The sequence below is a fragment of the Rhinopithecus bieti genome, unplaced genomic scaffold (assembly GCF_001698545.2).
Source record: "Rhinopithecus bieti isolate Rb0 unplaced genomic scaffold, ASM169854v2 scaffold_20170, whole genome shotgun sequence".
NCBI lineage: Eukaryota > Metazoa > Chordata > Mammalia > Primates > Cercopithecidae > Rhinopithecus > Rhinopithecus bieti.
This window is the reverse complement of record NW_016810097.1, coordinates 1,477,179-1,494,410: the sequence shown is the minus strand read 5'-3', so window position 1 is coordinate 1,494,410 and position 17,232 is coordinate 1,477,179. Positions and strand designations below refer to the sequence as shown.

The following is a 17,232-nucleotide window of genomic DNA, read 5'->3' as shown; positions in this document are numbered from 1 at the left end:
GATGACAGCCCCAGTTCTCTTTTGTGCCTGGAGGTGAAGATCCTGCACAATTCTTTCCATTCTTTATTGTCTTGGGTAGAAGAAGCTTCAGATGCTCATTCTTATTTGGTCTTGTAAAATGCCATAATTCATTGTTTTTTGTTGTTGTTGTTTAATTTTCTAATGGCTGAGGAGGTATTTTATCTGACTAATTAGATCATCCTGTTAAACTAATCAGACCTCCCTGTTTGTTACCTTTTTAAACAGTCCTTAAATGTTAAGGGTTAAAACACTGTATTTCACCCTCCTCTACCCACCTCAGGCTTACCCTAGATTAAAATGAGGATAGAAAGCAGAGGTTTATTTGAAGTCTTATATTTTAACTAGTGACAAGGAAGCAGAGACTGATGACTTGCCACATAGATTACACATGAAGTCCTATGTCTTTTAAACATGTCTCGAATTGGTTATTGGTTTCTCATTTCATTCATGTCCAGTGGGAGACAGACAAGTCAACAGGTAATTATCCTAAGGTATGATTTGAGAGGGTCTTTGAGAGGAAACATGAGGTGGTGTGGGAGCATTCTGTGGGGACACTGAACTTGAACTGAGGGCTGAGGTTGGCCAGTGGAAGCTTCCACAAGGAAGTAGTATCTCATCTGAACGATGGGTAGGAGTTGGAAGGAGGCGAGAAGAGTATTTTAGGTAGGTGAGAGAAAGCACAGCATGTCTGAAGAACGAAAATGTATGTGGGTAGGTCAGCATGGAAGATGGCAGAGTGACCATAGGTTCATTAAAGCAGTAGAAATGACCAGGTTCCCTAGGGAGAATGTGTAGAATAAGAAGAAAAGAAAGCCTTTGTTTGGCGGAAGAGATAATGTGGATCTTTCAATTTAGAGCACTTTTTCTCTAAGAAATACAGTGGAATGATATTTGTTTCATGCAGTCAGTTTGAGTAGCTTTTTTGTATGTTCACCTGCAAACTTTTGCCTTTTCATTTAGGGACTAAAGTGTGCCTTGAGATGCCACCAGCAATGCCAGGAACATATTTCATCCCTTCCAAACTAACAAGGGTTGGAGTAAAAAGTTTCCTCACTACTTCCAGTAATAGTTATATGCTACAGGGTTGCTTTTCCTCAGGCTATGTTTGAGTAACTTAATTTTTGTCCAGTTAATGCTAGAAATAAAAAATCATAACTTTAATCTCAAAAGAAGTAGAATCTTGTTTTTGTTTGTTTGTTTTTTAAGATGGAGTCTCGCTGTGTCACCCAGGCTGGAGTGCAGTGGTGTAATCTCGGCTCACTGCAACCTCTGCCTCCTGGGTTCAAGGGATTCTCCTGTTTCAGTCTCCCAAGTAGCTGGGATTACAGGCACACGCCACCACGCCTGGCTGATTTTTGTAATTTTGTAATTTTAGTAGAGACGAGATTTCGCCATATTGGTCAGGCTGAAACCAAAGGTTTGAGCTTTGAGGCCAAAGGTCTTAAAATCCTGACCTCAGGCGATCCACGCACCTCAGCCTCCCAAAGTGCTAGGATTACAGGCGTGAGCCACCGCGCCTGGCAGAATCTTGTTTTAAGATGAGCAAGCTTTATACTTTCCTCAAGCTCAGTGTTAAGGTTGTGAGTGTGTCTGTGTGTACTCATCTCTATTTTAAATGATTGGTACCCTAAACTTGCTATTTGGACTGTATTTTTCTAAAATTATGCTGTGATTTTAAAATAGTCTGTCCAGTATAACTCAAAGGGCTTAGTAAATAACTGCTCCTAAACTGCCCCCTTTCTGATTAATGAGGCATAAACCTCTATTTCCTGTAGTAACAAGAAAGACAAATTGATTTTGGGGGTAGTTTGACAAAGACAGAATTAACAGATTCATGGTGTGGGTTGCATTGCATCTTAAAGTGAATGTTGCTGTGTGACTGTAATTCTTTCAAAAGTCAAGTTCAAGGATTTGGTTTTACATAACTTGAACAGTGAATCTTTTTACTCAAATTGAGAAAAGTCCTGGGCTTTTCAGGTTGTAGGGGATTGGGCTTTCATGAAGTCTACATGCCCAACCTTTGGTTTTCAGATTCTAAGTGTTTTCCAGAACAAATGATCTATTAGAATCACCAGAAAAATGTGGCTAGGAACAGTGGCACACTTTACAGGGTTTATTTAGAGAAATTTTCTTGAAGTGAGTGCTTGAGTATCTTAAGAAATATGCTGAGACTTTCCTGATTAAAGCATTAATTATGAAGTCAGTTTGATTGTGATTCAGTTTTAGCTACCTTTGTCTTAGATTCTGGTGTTTTGAGCTTTAAGATTGTGAGTAAATAATTGCATGTCTCAAGCTGACTAATGTTAACAAGAAAGAGTCAAACTCCGTAGAATGTTTGAAGAAATAAATATTCTGGGGCCCAATATGAATGGCCAAGGCCCAAGGCACAGTCTCAAGAACGTGTTCCCAAGGTGGTTGGGTCATACCTTGACTTTTTATAGGTAGACAGCAATCAGTACATGTAAGGTGTACATTGTTTTGGTCCTGAAAGCCTGGACAGTTTGAAAGGATTGGAGGGGGCCTTGTAGGTCATAGGTGGATTCAAAGATTTCCTGATGGCAGTTGGTTGAAAGGATTAAGCTCTCCCTGAAGAGCTGAAGTCAGCAGAAATAAATGTTTGTAGTTAAGATAGATGGGGGCGGGAAGCCAAGGTTCTTGTTATGTAGATGAAGCCTCCAGGTAGCAGACTTCAGATATTAGTTGGCAAATCAGATGCCTTTTTATCAGATCCTAAAAGGTGCCAGACTCTTAGTTAAATTTCTCCTAAATCAGGAAAAAACCTAGAAAGGGAAGGAAATTCTCTGCAGAATGTAGATTTTCCCCAAAAGTGACCAATTTGCAGGGCCATTTCAAAATATTAATATTTCAGAGAAATACATTTTGGGGTTAACAGTTGGATTTCTTTCAGGGCCTGCTATCTGTCATGTGATGTTATACTAGAGTCCGGTTGGAATTTGGTACCTTATTGCTACAAATAATCTGCTCTGTCAGTGTTAGATTTCTGTTTTAATGTTAGTGCTGGTCAGTTGTGCCTGAATTCCAAAGGGAGGAGAGTATAATGAGGCACGTCCGACTCCCTCCTTCCCATGATGGCCTAAACTAGTTTTCCAAGTTTACTTTGGAATGCCCTGGCTGAGAAGGGGTTCCATTCAGCTGGTTGGTTGACATTCATGGCCCTGAATAAATCAGTTTATTCCTGCAGGTGAGGAATGAGTTTTTGTTGAGACCTCTCCTCCCCATCAATATTAGTGGAATACTTAATTTTATTGGCAGTACAAGAGTGCTGGGGGGAACGGGTTAAGGAATGAGACCATAACCAGATTTGATAGTGACCATATCAATTTTACTTATATTTAAACTCTTACTGTTCCCTGTTGTCTCCTTTCTGCCCTTTGCTAAATAACCTATATCCATCAATATTTCCAACAGTCCACAGAGAGATAGGTGGCATTTTCCCCAATTGACAGGTAAGGGATAAGAGATAAAGTGAATAACAAATGTCCATTAAAGGCACTTAGTAAACAGATCTCCCCATTCATAACCATTCATCTGCTCTACTGGCTTATGTACTAAGAGCATACCCATATCAAAATGTCTTGAGGGCATCCAGAGGGGGAACATTGGGCTCAATTCCTTTGTTCATTTGTATCTCTCCTGTGATTTACTGGCATGTTTTTCAGAAAGAACCATGTTTGTTTTGTGAAAACAAGCTTTTAATATACTTTATATATACTTTATAGTTGAACCTACATGATGTAGGTATTTCCAGGGACACAACAATCTCCACCTGGGATTTAAAAAAAGACTTTTGTCCCTTTTCTTTCAACTGCTATCTATTTTATTCCATTTGATTCTGCTTAGAATGTTACCCTGGCAAATCTCGACTCAACACCTTGACCTCTGAAGAAATGCTGTTTTACATACTACTTCAAGAGTGACTAGTAGGTTCTTTTCTGTGCAATATAATTGCATTAAAGCTTCGCCTAGGATTTTTTAAAAATAAGCAAAGTAATCCTGCAAAGCATTATGATTTGAGCTGCATAATAAACATTATTAGCTCTGACCTGTCAGGTACATCTTAGTTTTTAAATGTGTTGTTTCACATTGTTTCAGTGCCAGGTCCCATTTTTCACATCTTGATATTCTTCAAATCTCAAGAGTTCATCAAAATCAGGTGTGCCCTGTTCTTGCTGCAGTTCAAGGAGAGCTGCTTCATTAATAAAATTGGTGTATGCTGAACCTTGAGTAAAAATATAAATTTAATTTTTAAAAGTCAAACTTTAAGCAAAGCTCTTTGTCTCTTGGCTTCTCTTATTTTGGCAAAACTCTCTTAATTTCAGTCATCAGATAATGTGGAGCCCAAGAATTACAAGGTTGGGTTTTTATGAATAAAGCCACATATCACCCCTCTGCTCCCCATTATTTTCCGACTTTGGGTTTAAGAAGTTGTACTGTTTTTTCAATGTTGACATGAGCACAAATGGCTATAGGCTATCATTAGGTTTCTTTGTAAATGAATAAAATGCTCATCTCTTTTCCTTTTTTCCAGGCCGGACGTAAAGAAAGAAGTGATGCACTCAATTCTGCGATAGATAAAATGACCAAGAAGACCAGGGACTTGCGTAGACAGGTAATCTGTACGAAAGTGCTGATAGTTTTTCTAAGTTCTCAATTCTGTAGTTTTGATTAAAATCCTAATAAGCACTGGCCTTATTTTTTTTATTGAGAGAAAGGATGGATTTTCACAAGAAAGTGCCTATCTTTGTTTTGTTGCTAATATGCTTCTTAATGGCTAATCAGATTTCATGAAGACATGGGGTAATACAGTCTCACTGTGTTGGACTGAATAAGTGAGCTCTAGTGTGAAAGGCATGTACAGATAGGAAAATAAATTTAAAATGACTTGGCGACCTGTGAAAATAATCCTGAAGGATTGTGTTGTATTGGCTATGTACAATAGAGACAGAAATTTCAGTTATTTATTTGACTTGCCCTATGCTCATTACACACTTGCAGTTCCCTTAGATCCTTGGTGAAGTGTTTCCAGTTCCAAATATGGTAGGTATAGAGATATTTGAAGTGCTGAATTTTCTGAGTTAGTAAATAGAGAATAGATAAATCGAGCCTTTTAATGATAAATGACCCCATTAACATTTTTGGAGTCAAATTGAGTTTTCGTCTTTAAAGAGGTTAGGGTTGATTTTATAAAATAATGTATTAAGACTTAAGAAGTTGTAATACAGACAATTTTTAAGAGGTAATGGATAGATATTTTATTGCTTATGTCTGATATAAAACAAAATTAAAGATAAAATATATCTTTATTCAGTTTCCTTTTGGTGAAGCAGTATCAGAAATGGTTATAAAGAGAACCTTAAGTTTTAAGGTTCATAGTGTGTGAATCTTTCGGATAAACCAGATAGCTCCTTTTCTCTCTTCTCTTTTATTTAGCCAATTAGGCTAATTACATATATTCCAAGGCTATGTGCCAATTCAACCCAGAGCTGCTTTCTGTTCAGCTTTTGTATTATTTAAGTGGTAAGCCTTAGTTTTGTAATTCCCAAGAAAAAAGGATATATTGTCTTAAAAACTGAGATTCTGTTGCTGAAATGCTGTAACTACAGTAATGTAAACCATTGTCTCCACGATCATATGTTTCCTGTGTTGCAGATTACGTAACTGTATGGCTTACATGAGGGGTCCTCATGTAAGTGCAGCCAGTCTACCATAAGCTTTATTAAAGTGTACAACAGAATAAAAAGCAATCTACTTAATACCTTTTTGGTAGAAATAAAATCAAATTTTTACAATTTAATTATTAGCTCCGCAAAGCTGTCATGGACCACGTTTCAGATTCTTTCTTGGAAACCAATGTTCCACTTTTGGTATTGATTGAAGCTGCAAAGAATGGAAATGAGAAAGAAGTTAAGGAGTATGCCCAAGTTTTCCGTGAACATGCCAACAAATTGATTGAGGTAGGTGAATTAGCAGTTTCATTGATGTGTAGGCAACTTGGTGAAGTGTGGTGAGTTTTAATCACATTATTTAATTAGCTAAAATTTGTAAGGGCCCACTTAACATACAACATGTATGAGATGATAGTCTTTCATTATCACTTAACATCTAGGGAAAACTACCGTTTTGGTCACTTTACATTAATTATGTACATTATTAAATATTAACAGTTCCTATCCTGGAAGCCTAACATCTCCACTTAATGCTAGGGGTAAATCATGACATGACTAGACTCAAAAGATAGTATAGAAAGCAGCAGTGCCTAAGAACCAGAGCTCAGGAACCATACTGCCTGCGCTTGCATCCTGACAAATTAACCTAACCTTCCTCAATTTCCATTTCTTGTCTGTAAAATTAGGACACTAATAATATCTATCTTGGGATTAGTTTGAGGACCTAAATAGATGATGTATGTCAAATGCTTAGCTTTATGCCTGAGACACAGACTCAGGCATAAAGTGGAAAAACTGTTTTAAAAGTGGAAAAACTGAGCCCTGACATGGGGCTAATTAGTTATATTTGCTTGGTAGAAATCTGTATGTAAGTGGTTGGTTTGTAGGGTGGCAAGAAGAAAGAGTGAATCATGACTTAATTCCCAGGTAAATTAGGCTTACTTCTCCTTTTCCTAACTGATATTATGTTACTTAATTTATTTGTTATTGCTGTATTTTGGAAGTGGGACGCAAAATAAGCGTGTATTCCAAGTTATTTGATTTTATAATCTTAATGCAGAACATCTAATACTTCATAAAGATATTCCATAGACCATATGGTAAGCTGGTCATTGTGTAAAAACAGAAAATGGGACCTTATGTAAAATATGTGTCTCGTACTTTTGGATTTATAGTGATATTAGGCCATGTTTTGTTTTGTTTTTGTTTGTTTTAAAACTGAGTGTTTGCTCTGTTGCCCAATCTCGGCTCATTGCAATCTCTGCCTCCTGGGTTCAAGCGATTCTCCTGCCTCAGCCTCCTGAGTAGCTGGAATTACAGGCACCCACCACCACGCCCGGCTAATTTTTTTGAATTTTTTTTTAGTACAGATGGGGCTGGTCTCAAACTCCTGACCTCAAGTGATCTGCCCACCTCAGCCTCCCAAAGCGCTGGGATTATAGGCGTGAGCTACTGTGCCTGGCTAGGCCATGTTAATACCATAAAAATTTTCCAAGGAAAACATCAGTAATCACATCGTGCGTTACTAACTTTACATCGTTTTCTTTGAACATTAAGTGTTACTCTGACCTGAATTCATTATGTACGGAATACATAGGTCAGTCTTCTATTTAAGTTAATGATTCTGGCATTTGAAACTAAAATGAGAAGACTTCGATTTTGTTGTCTCCATTAAGCATAATCTTGTTCACAATAGTCACATGACAGCATGAGGTGTAACTTCCACATACACAAAGATTGCACTGAGGAAGTCAGTGTCCTATAAGTAGCATATGTATTAGAAAGTTATTCTGCATGGTAGGAAGCAAAGATGCTGCCAGCCCACGGCCTTGGATACCAGCATGGTGAAGGGCTCAGTGTGGCAGCTGAAGAGAGGGCAATCCTTGTCTGTGTTGGAGCATCCTTTATTAGGGCCAGCTGTATCATCCTCGGCCCCTCCAGCCTAAGAGAGCCGACATTTGCTGAGTGCCTACTGTGTATCAGCTATGTGCAAGTACAGTGTACTTCCCACAACATTTCTCAGGTAAGGAAACAGGCTTAGAGAGGTTAAGTAAGTAAGTTCCCTAAGTTCACCTGGCTTACATCCCTCCAATAATGAGCACTGTGCACTCAAAGCTCACTGGCTTAGTGGACAGCCTAACACCCCACTGAAGCATTGAGTGGGCCGGGAAGTATTGGAGACCTTGCTCCAGGAGCTTTTTCCAAGCTTATATATTTTATTTTATTTCATTTAATTCTGAACACTACTAATCAAGGGCCCCCTAGAATTGAGAGTTTGGTGTTCCCCATCACAGCTCAGTTCTCACCCCTTTCTAACCTCTCTTCTCTCCATACCCCACGTGCATTAACGATGCATTAAATGATACATGGTTTTTCATTGCTTGAGGCATAACCATAGGCTTTGTAGTCCCATTCTGCTCTTTTTTTTTTTTTTTTTTTTTGAGACGGAGTCTTGCTCTGTCGCCCAGGCTAGAGTGCAGTGCAGTGGCCGGATCTCAGCTCAGTGCAAGCTCCGCCTCCTGGGTTTATGCCATTCTCCTGCCTCAGCCTCCCGAGTAGCTGGGACTACAGACGCCCGCCACCTCGCCCGGCTAGTTTTTTGTATTTTTTAGTAGAGACGGGGTTTCACCGTGTTAGCCAGGATGGTCTCGATCTCCTGACCTCGTGATCCGCTCGTCTCAGCCTCCCAAAGTGCTGGGATTACAGGCTTGAGCCACCGTGCCCGGCGTGTAGTCCCATTCTGCAAACAGTTAAATTACATTTACGGTAATAGAGACAGAGGATGTATAATTGTGTATGTCCATGAAAAGGAAGTGAATTTTTAAAGTGTTGTAGAAGCCTCAAATTCCTGACTTATGGCAGAACTTTATTCTTCAGTGACAAGGCTTCTCCTCCCCTACCACTTTGGTATTACAATGAAACACTTTGAACTAGTCAGTGACTTGTTTTAAGCAAAGGTAAAATATTTCATTGTAAGTGTTAGTTTCTTGACTGCTTCATTTCTTCTTATTCTCTTCTAACTGGATTAAATGTCTGCAGGCCAACTTTGGTTTTAAGGGCCATTTGCCATTTTCCCTGTGGTGTAAGGGAAGTAAGAATGCTATGTGAAAGCTGGGCAGGGCTGATGGTGATAAACCTCTGGCAAGAAAGGAGAGGACCAGACACTGCAGCCTCTGAGAAGTCTGTCAGATGTGTTTGGGTTGAGTGCTCCTCCTAAAATACGGCAATACAGTTCTGATGCTAATCACCAGAAGTTAGTGCAGACCCCGTAGGTTAAGGGCATGGTCCCCAATAAGATTGCCCTCACTTCATATGCCAGCTGCAAGTTCTGGGGTCTCCAGGCCACCTGTACTTCTGACCAGCCAGGTACAAATCTAAGGGGTTCCTATGACCCACCTCAGGTTCAGTAATTCACTAGAACAACTTGTAGAATATTTTATTATACAGGATACTAATCAGGACCAGCCAAATGAAGAGACACAGAGGATGGAGTCTGGAAAGGTTTCAAATATAGAGCTTCTGTGCCTCTGCCAATGAAATCAAGGTGCATCATCCTCTTGTCGCATTGGTGTTTTCACCGACCAGAAGCTCCACGAGTTTCAGTGTTCAGAGTTTTTATTGGGGTTTCATTATGTAGGCATGATGATCCAATAATGATATAGTTGAACTCAATCTCCAGTCCCCTTCCCTCAAAGCCCCGGTCCTCTAATCACATGGTTGACCCGCTATCCTGAGGAATCTCCTTAGCATAAACTATCAGGGCTTGCCATGCATTAATAACATTCTTCCATTACTACTGAAATTTCAAAGATTCAGAGGTTTCCTCACAGGAATCAAGGACAAAGACCAGACAAATTATATAATACCTCCCCATCTTAAAGTTATGTGAAATGCATGATTTTTAGGTAGCTTGATTACACAGGCCACCTTAGGGTGCTGCAAAGTCATAAACACCATGTAGAAGAGGTAAGGCAGGGCAGGTTTGTTTCGATCCTTTTTATGGTCATTACCCAGTGATTTACCACTTGTCTTACTGAGTGCTATTTGCTTTGAGCTTTCCTTTTCCCTGGAGATTGTCTTTTCTGAGTCAAGTTTTTTCTTCTCTGCAGGGAATCTGATCCCATCTCTTTGCACCAGAGTGAGTGGTCCTTTCTCATAGAATCATAGGTTCTTAGTCTGGTGTGTAAATCCCTTTCACCTGTAATCTTTATTGTCATGTAGTATTTCTTGGATCCTTCAGCAGTGGTAAACTCTCCCTCCAGAGACAGCATATTTAACTGGTAGATTATCTGGCTGTTAGGAGAGGGGAGTCACAACCGCCTTTTTTTTGGAGCCCCTCCTGTCCATGTTCTTGCTGATTACACATATGTGAATTAGAGGTACTTTAAACATAAGATAAATGGCCTGGCACGGTGGCAGGATCATGCCTGTAATCATCGCACTTTGAGAGGCTGAGGTGGGCAGATCACTTGAGGTCAGGAGTTCGAGACCAGCCTGGCCAACATGGTGAGACCCCCATCTCTACCAAAAATACAAAAATTAGCTGAGCGTGGTGGCGGGTGCCTGTAATCCCAGCTACTCAGGAAGCAAGGCAGGAGAATTGCTTGAACCCCGGAGGTGGAGGTTGCAGTCAGCCGAGGTTGTGCCATTGCACTTCAGCCTGGGCAAGAATGAGACTCCGTCTCAAAAAAAATAAATAAAATAACAACCACAAAAACAAACAAAAAAACATAAGATACATATGTGAAGGGAAAGTAAATCTTGGGACCCCCAAATCACTAAGCTAAAGGGAAAAGTCAATCTGGGAACTGCTTAAGGCAAACCTGCCTTCCATTTGCAAAGTCATTTCTCTGCTCATGGGGATAAATGCATATCTGATTGATTGCTTCCTTTGGAAAGGGAATCAGAAACTCAAAAGAATGAAACTGTTTGTCTCTTATCTACCTATGACCTGGAAGCCCCTTCCCTACATCAAGTTGTCCAGCCTTTTAGACAGAACCAGTGTATATCTTACATATATTGATTGATGTCTCACGATTCCCTAAAATGTATAAAACCAAGCTGTGCCCCAAGCACCTTGGGTACAGGACTTCCTGAGGCTGTGTCACAGGCGCAACCTTAACCTTGGCAAAGTAAACTTTCTAAATTGACTGAGACCTATCTCAGATATTTTGGGTTGACACATACTTACATATTTTCAAGATGTGGTATAGAAAAGAATATAAAATATGGAAAAGAATATAAAATAGCTTAGTTTTTTTTTTTTTTTTTTTTTTTTTTTTTTTTTTTTTTTTTTGAGACAAGTCTTGCTCTGTCATCCAGGCTGGAATGCAATGACGTGATCTCAGCTCATGCAACCTCCGCCTCCCGCCTCCTGGTTTCCAGCAGTTCTCTGCCTCAGCCTCTCAAGTTGCTAGGATTTACAGGTGCCTGCCATCACTCCTGGCTGTTTTTGTATTTTTAGAAGAGACAGGATTTCAGCATGTTGACCAGGCTGGTCTTGAACTCCCAATCTCGATCAAGTGATTCGTCCTCCCAGAATGCAGGGATTACAGGCGTGATCCACTGTGCCCAGCCCAGTAATAATTTTTTTATATTGATTGTATGTTGAAATAAGTGTTGGTACCTTTTTGCTTTTTTAATGTGCCTACTAAAAAATTTAAAAATTCAGGCCGAGCGCAGTGGCTCAAGCCTGTAATCCCAGCACTTTGGGAGGCAAAGGCAGGCAGATTGCCTGAGGTCAGGAGTTCGAGACCAGCCTTGCCAACATGGTGAAACCCTGTCTCTACTAAGAATACAAAAATTAGCCGGGTAAGGTGTCAGATGCCTGTAATCCCAGCTACTTGGGAGGCTGAGGCAAGAGAATCACTTGAACCCTGTAGGCAGAGGTTGCAGTGAGCAGAGATCACACCACTGCGCTCTAGTCTGGGCGACAGAGAGAGACTCTGTCTCAAAATAAATAATTAATTAAATTAAATAAATAAAAATTCTTCTGTGGCTCTTGTACTTTTGTTGATCTAGATAATTTCCCTGAGCCTTTCAGAGGCTCATTTTGTCCCAGCTCTCCTCTGAATGCCCTTTACTCAAGGCCAGCCCTCATGGAACACCTGCTCCAGGGTCTGGGGATGAGGGTAGAGCAGTGGAGGCTGTCATCATTCTGGAAGAAGACTGCCCAGTGTATCCCAGGATGCCTTCAGCCTTTTGGGCAGCAGCCTCACTCTGTGATGCCCATTGAGCTCACAGTTGGTCAGAGTCCCTAGGCTTTCCCTACATAGGTGCTACTGCTCAGTGTCATCATGTTCGTTCCTATCAGTTTGGATGCGGGTAGGTGTTTGGCTCTATGTATGGTTTTGAAACTCACCTAGTATATCACCTTCTTATATTCTATCTCATGTTCTGTCCTATCAGGATTGCTGCTGCATTGTTCTACATATTATTGGCTGCCCCCTTCCATTTGTGTCCTTTCTTTAAAATAAAAAAATATATATACCCTTTCTCCTTTCATCCAACCTGATGTTTTATTTATTTATTTATTTATTTATTTATTTATTTATTTATGAGACAGAGTCTCTCTCTGTCACCCAGGCTGGAGTGCAGTGGTGCAATCTCGGCTCACTGCAACCTCCATCTCCCAGATTCAAGTGATTCTCCTGCCTCAGCCTCCTGAGTAGCTGGTATTACAGACACGTGTCACCATGCCCACCTAATTTTTGTATATTTAGTAGAGATGGTGTTTCACCATGTTGGTCAGGCAGGTCTTGAATACCTGCCCACCTTGGCCTCCCAAAGTGCTAAGATTACAGGCGTGAGCCACCGCGCCTGGCCTTTTTTTTTTTTTTTTTTTTTGAGACAGAGTCTTCTTCTGTCACCTAGGCTGGAGTGCAGTGGCGTGATCTCTGCTCACTGCAGCTTCCGCCTCACGGTTCAAGCGATTCTCCCTGCCTCAGCCTCCCGAGTAACTGGGATTACAGGCGCCCACCACCCTGCCTGGCTAATTTTCGTAGTTTTTTAGTAGAGATGGGGTTTTGCCATGTTGGCCAGGCTGGTCTCAAACTCCTGACCTCAGGTGATCCACCTGCCTCAGCCTCCCAGAGTGCTAGGATTACAGGTGTGAGCCACCATGCCTGGCCTCTGATGTTTTTAAAATGCTGCCTAAGATTAGGCATAAGATAGCGCCTTTACTTTTCTTTTCTTCCTGTTTTTTTTTTTTTTTTTTTTTTTTTGAGACAGGGAGTCACTTTGTCGCCCAGGCTGGTGTGCAGTGACACAGTCACAGCTCACTGAAGCCTTGACCTCCCAAACTCAGATGATCCTCCCACCTCAGCCTCCTGAGTAGCTGGGACCACAGGTGCACCACCATGCCTCACTAATTTTTTTCATTTTTTGTAGAGATGGAGTTGCACCATGTTGTGCAGGCTGTTCTCAAACTCAAGCGATCCTTCCACCTTGGCCTCCCAAAGTGCTGGGATTACAAGTGTGAGCCACTGTGCCTGGTCTACTTATTTCTGTGGCCTCCTCCCTAGTGTGCACTGCCATCTCTCACTAGGCTTCTGTAGCAGCTTCATAATTATTATTATTATTAGTATTATTTTCTTGCACTAACCCTGACCCACTCATCCTGTGGCTTCTAGGTAAGCCTGGGATAATAGTCACAAATCCAGATTCTCAACCATGGCCTATAAGTTTCCCTGCCTACAACTGTCTTTAGTCCTGTGTCTCCCTTGCTGAATGACTTCTGTCATAGTTGACCAGTTTTCATCTTTGACCATACCTAAACATGTCACCACCTTTGCCCTCTACCCACATGTCACTTCCGCAGATAAACTTTTCCTGGAACCCTCATTCCCTCCATTTCATCCTCTAGCAGTCATTTCTTCATTCTGTCACCAGTTTTACATCCTTTGTAGTGCCTCTTACTATCTGAAACTATTGGATTTGTTTATTTTCTTATTTGTCTGGCCCCACCCCATACTCCAAAAAGAATGTAAGTTGTCTGAGGACATGGGCCAAGAATAGTACCTAGAACATAGTAGGTGCTCAACAACTACTAGATGAGGGAACCTATTGGTTCTCAAAGTTAATAAACATTAGAGTTGCCCAGGAGCTCAACATTCAGATTCCTGGGCTATCACCCAGCCCCCTCCCCCAGATTCTGATTCAGTGGACTGAAGACTGTACTTTAGAAATGCAGAGCTCTGCATTATGACTGATCGTCAGTGTTAGTGGGCTTTGTCTATTCTGAAGTATCTGTAACATTTACAGAAAAGAGCGTCCTAATGCATCTTGCATATACACAATGCGCACAAGAGGAATGAACTGGGAAAACTTTTGGGATGTGGAGATGATGGAAAAAATTTGGAGATTTTTTTTGAAAAGGTTAACTGACATTGATTTGAGCAGTTTTTTGGGGGGATGGGAGTGGCTAGAATGAAGCTTTCGAAAACCTGTAGCAAACTTCCTGTATTTGAGGGAGAAGAAAATTGTAACAAAATTCTTATAACAAGTATTTATAGATTTCTTAGTATGTCCTGGTCACAGTTCTGGACATTAGGAATACAGTAGCGAATACAACAAAAATCCCCACTCACATAAAGATTATCTTGTACTAAATATGTATTTTATATAGTGTATATATTTTTTACAATATAGTAGAAATTGTACTGAGGTGATATGTGAAAGTTGTCCATTTTATCAGCGTTTGAAATGGAAGTTGAACAAAAGCTGTTTCAGTAGCATGTTAATACATGACCAAAACAAATTTGGGGCAGATGTGTTGACTTTTGCTAACTTGGTTTTTGGAAATTTTATCTATTGCTTTAATAGAAATACTTTTCTCTCGGACCAAATAAAATAGTATAAAAAGGTTATGCTTTAATTTGGAGTTTCACATAAAGTTGCTTCAAATACATGAATAGTTCCTGAGTAGTATTAGGGCTATCACCCACTCAGAAGTGGAAATATTTTATGATGTCTTGTGTGTATATCACACTATGGAAATAGAACATTTGTTTCAAGAATAAAAACCACATTATTGAGGTTTTATCAACAGAAGTAAATTCATCTAGTCCCCCTGTGTATACACAGTGTCGGAGTCTGTGTGGTGCTGGCTGCCTGTTGGATCTTTATTATTTTTTGAGACGTGGTTCTTGCTTTTTTGCCCATGCTGGTGTCGAACTCCTGGCCTCAAGATATCCTCCCTCCTCAACCTCCCAAGTAGCTAGGACTACAGGCGCACATTACTGTGCCCATTTCTGGGTCCTTATTTTAATAAGAATCTTTCATGATTTCACTTAAAAGCAAATAGCAGAATATTTGCCATGAGACTTCTCTTAACTGTTATTTTCTGAGGGTCTGGCTGGGACCTGTGACTGCCTCATCATACTGCACTTGTCAGTGGAATCTGGTAACTCCCTGCATGGTATTGAAGCCACTTCTCTTATGTGAAGGGTGCATAGATGTTGTGTATCCTCAAGGCCAGTGAGTAGGGGGAGCAGGAGCCAGAGGGCCAGTATTGGTGGGCTGGATGGCTCTTCCCTTTATCATTTTCTTCTGTTCTGGAGTGTAGCATAGCATTGACGGCATTTCTTTCATCTGTTTATAAAACGGCATGGCTTTTCAAGGCCGTGGTAAGGATAACACCTTTTATACTTGCCCCTTTCTCCCCATCAAGTTAATGATTTCTTTTTGTTGCTCTTCAATTTAAAGCGTACTGAGGTGAAGAATTTATTTGCTGTCAGAAATATTAACCTTTTTGTCAATAACACAGTACCCATGTGTCCTTTTTAATTGCTTAATTCCTTGCCCTCCTCCTTTGGCTATGAGCAGCTTAAACAGCTAAAGAGCATTGTTTTACCTTTTATTTTGCTCTCTTCTGAGTACATTTTCAATTTTGTGAATTGAGACTCAAGTGGCATAGGGAAAATGCCATTAATGAAATCTTGCCTGTAAAAATGATATATTATTCATGTGATATATACAACTGATTGTGTTTCATCTTTTCCCCACTGCTACCAGTAACTTCAGTCCAAAATCCTTTCCCCTCAGCTCCAGACCTTGTATTAAAATGTGGCTGTTATTATAATGAATTTGCTACATTACGATTCTATTCCATGGACTCCCTTGTGAATTAAGAACCAAAAAGTGAATGTAACTGGCATGCTTTTGAGCTGTTACCTATACCTCTACCCCCACTGCCCAACACACACAGTATTTCCCATTATCTGGAACTTCATAGGGTATGGCTTTATTGGTTTGAAACGTGTATTTTAACTGCAAATTGAATGATCTGCATTATACCTTTTATTCCGTAGTATGCTGATAATGTGTGGTAAAGTGGCCTTGAAAAAGTCTCTGTAAGGAGCATTTGAATTAAACACTGATCTTACATGACTACCTGTGACATCTTGGGTATTTTCTCAGTGCTTCTATATGATACTGTAGGCTGATATTCTGGCAAAAAGTAAATTTTAAATGAAGCTTCAGTTTTCTCAGATTATGGAATGTTTTCATGAGAGAAGTTAGATGTCCTTGGGGAGAATGCTGACCTTGGATTCCAGAAGAATTCTAAGCATGCTAGCTTGATTTTTCTCACATTTTCAAGGGTTTGTAAGTTCAGACCCTTACTTTTGTTTGAGACAAAATTGTCTTACATGTACTATTTTAACGCTTTAACCAAAAATAAGCTTTTTGGGCTGAATTTAACTACCTCGTCAAATTCTGGGATATCAAGCAAAGGCAGTTGGATGAGCCTTCTTCTCAAGGGGCATTAGAAGTCTTCGTTTCTCTTGGAGCATTGATAGGTATGACTAAAGAAGCACTCTGCCCAACCTTTGCTCTGTTCCAGAAAAGAGATGCAGTTTGGATACAGCTTTTGATACAGTTTGGGTATTTGTCCCTGCCCAAATCTCATGTTGAATTGTAATCTCCAGGGACCTGGTGGGAGGTGTTGGATCAAGGTGTTTGAATCTGTCATAGCTGGTGCTGTCTTTGTGATAGTGAGTTTTTCTTATAAGATCTGGGCATTTAAAAGTGTGTGGCACCTTCCTCCCCAACCCCCCAACCCCTTCTTTTACTCTTCGTCTTACCATGTGATACGTCTGCTGCTGCCTTTGCCTTGCACCGTGATTGGAAACTTCCTGAGGCCTCCTCAGAAGCAGGTGCTACTGTGCTTTCTGTACAGCCTGCAGAACTGTGAGCCAGTTAAACCTCTTTTCTTATAAATTACCCAATCCGAGGTATTTCTTTATAGCAATGCAAGAATGGCCTAATATAGCCTTCTTGTTTTCTCATCAGTGGAGCTGATGGCTTAATGTTCAGACAGTACCTTTTCTAGCTTTACTTATAAATTATTCACACAGGTAGGTAGACTAGAAGTAGAGAACTTTAAAAGTGGTTCATATAATACCATGTGAATGGAAATGATTACAGGATCATCTGAGTGGTGATCTGCACCACTGCACTCCAGCCTGGGTGACAGAATGAGACCCTGTCTCAAAAAAAAAAAAAAAAAAAAAAAAAAATTGCC

General features: G+C 40.3%; 1 protein-coding gene across 2 annotated transcripts in view; it reads left to right on the top strand.

The window, feature by feature from the left end:
* The window catches only part of CTNNA1 (catenin alpha 1), a 188,834-nt gene that overhangs the window by 134,529 nt on the left and 37,073 nt on the right, over positions 1-17,232 (top strand). For both annotated transcript variants that reach the window (XM_017891297.1, XM_017891296.1), the window contains 2 exons: positions 4,571-4,651; positions 5,844-5,996. In XM_017891297.1, coding sequence (XP_017746786.1) covers positions 4,571-4,651; positions 5,844-5,996 — 234 coding nt within the window. The remainder of the gene's footprint in view (positions 1-4,570; positions 4,652-5,843; positions 5,997-17,232) is intronic.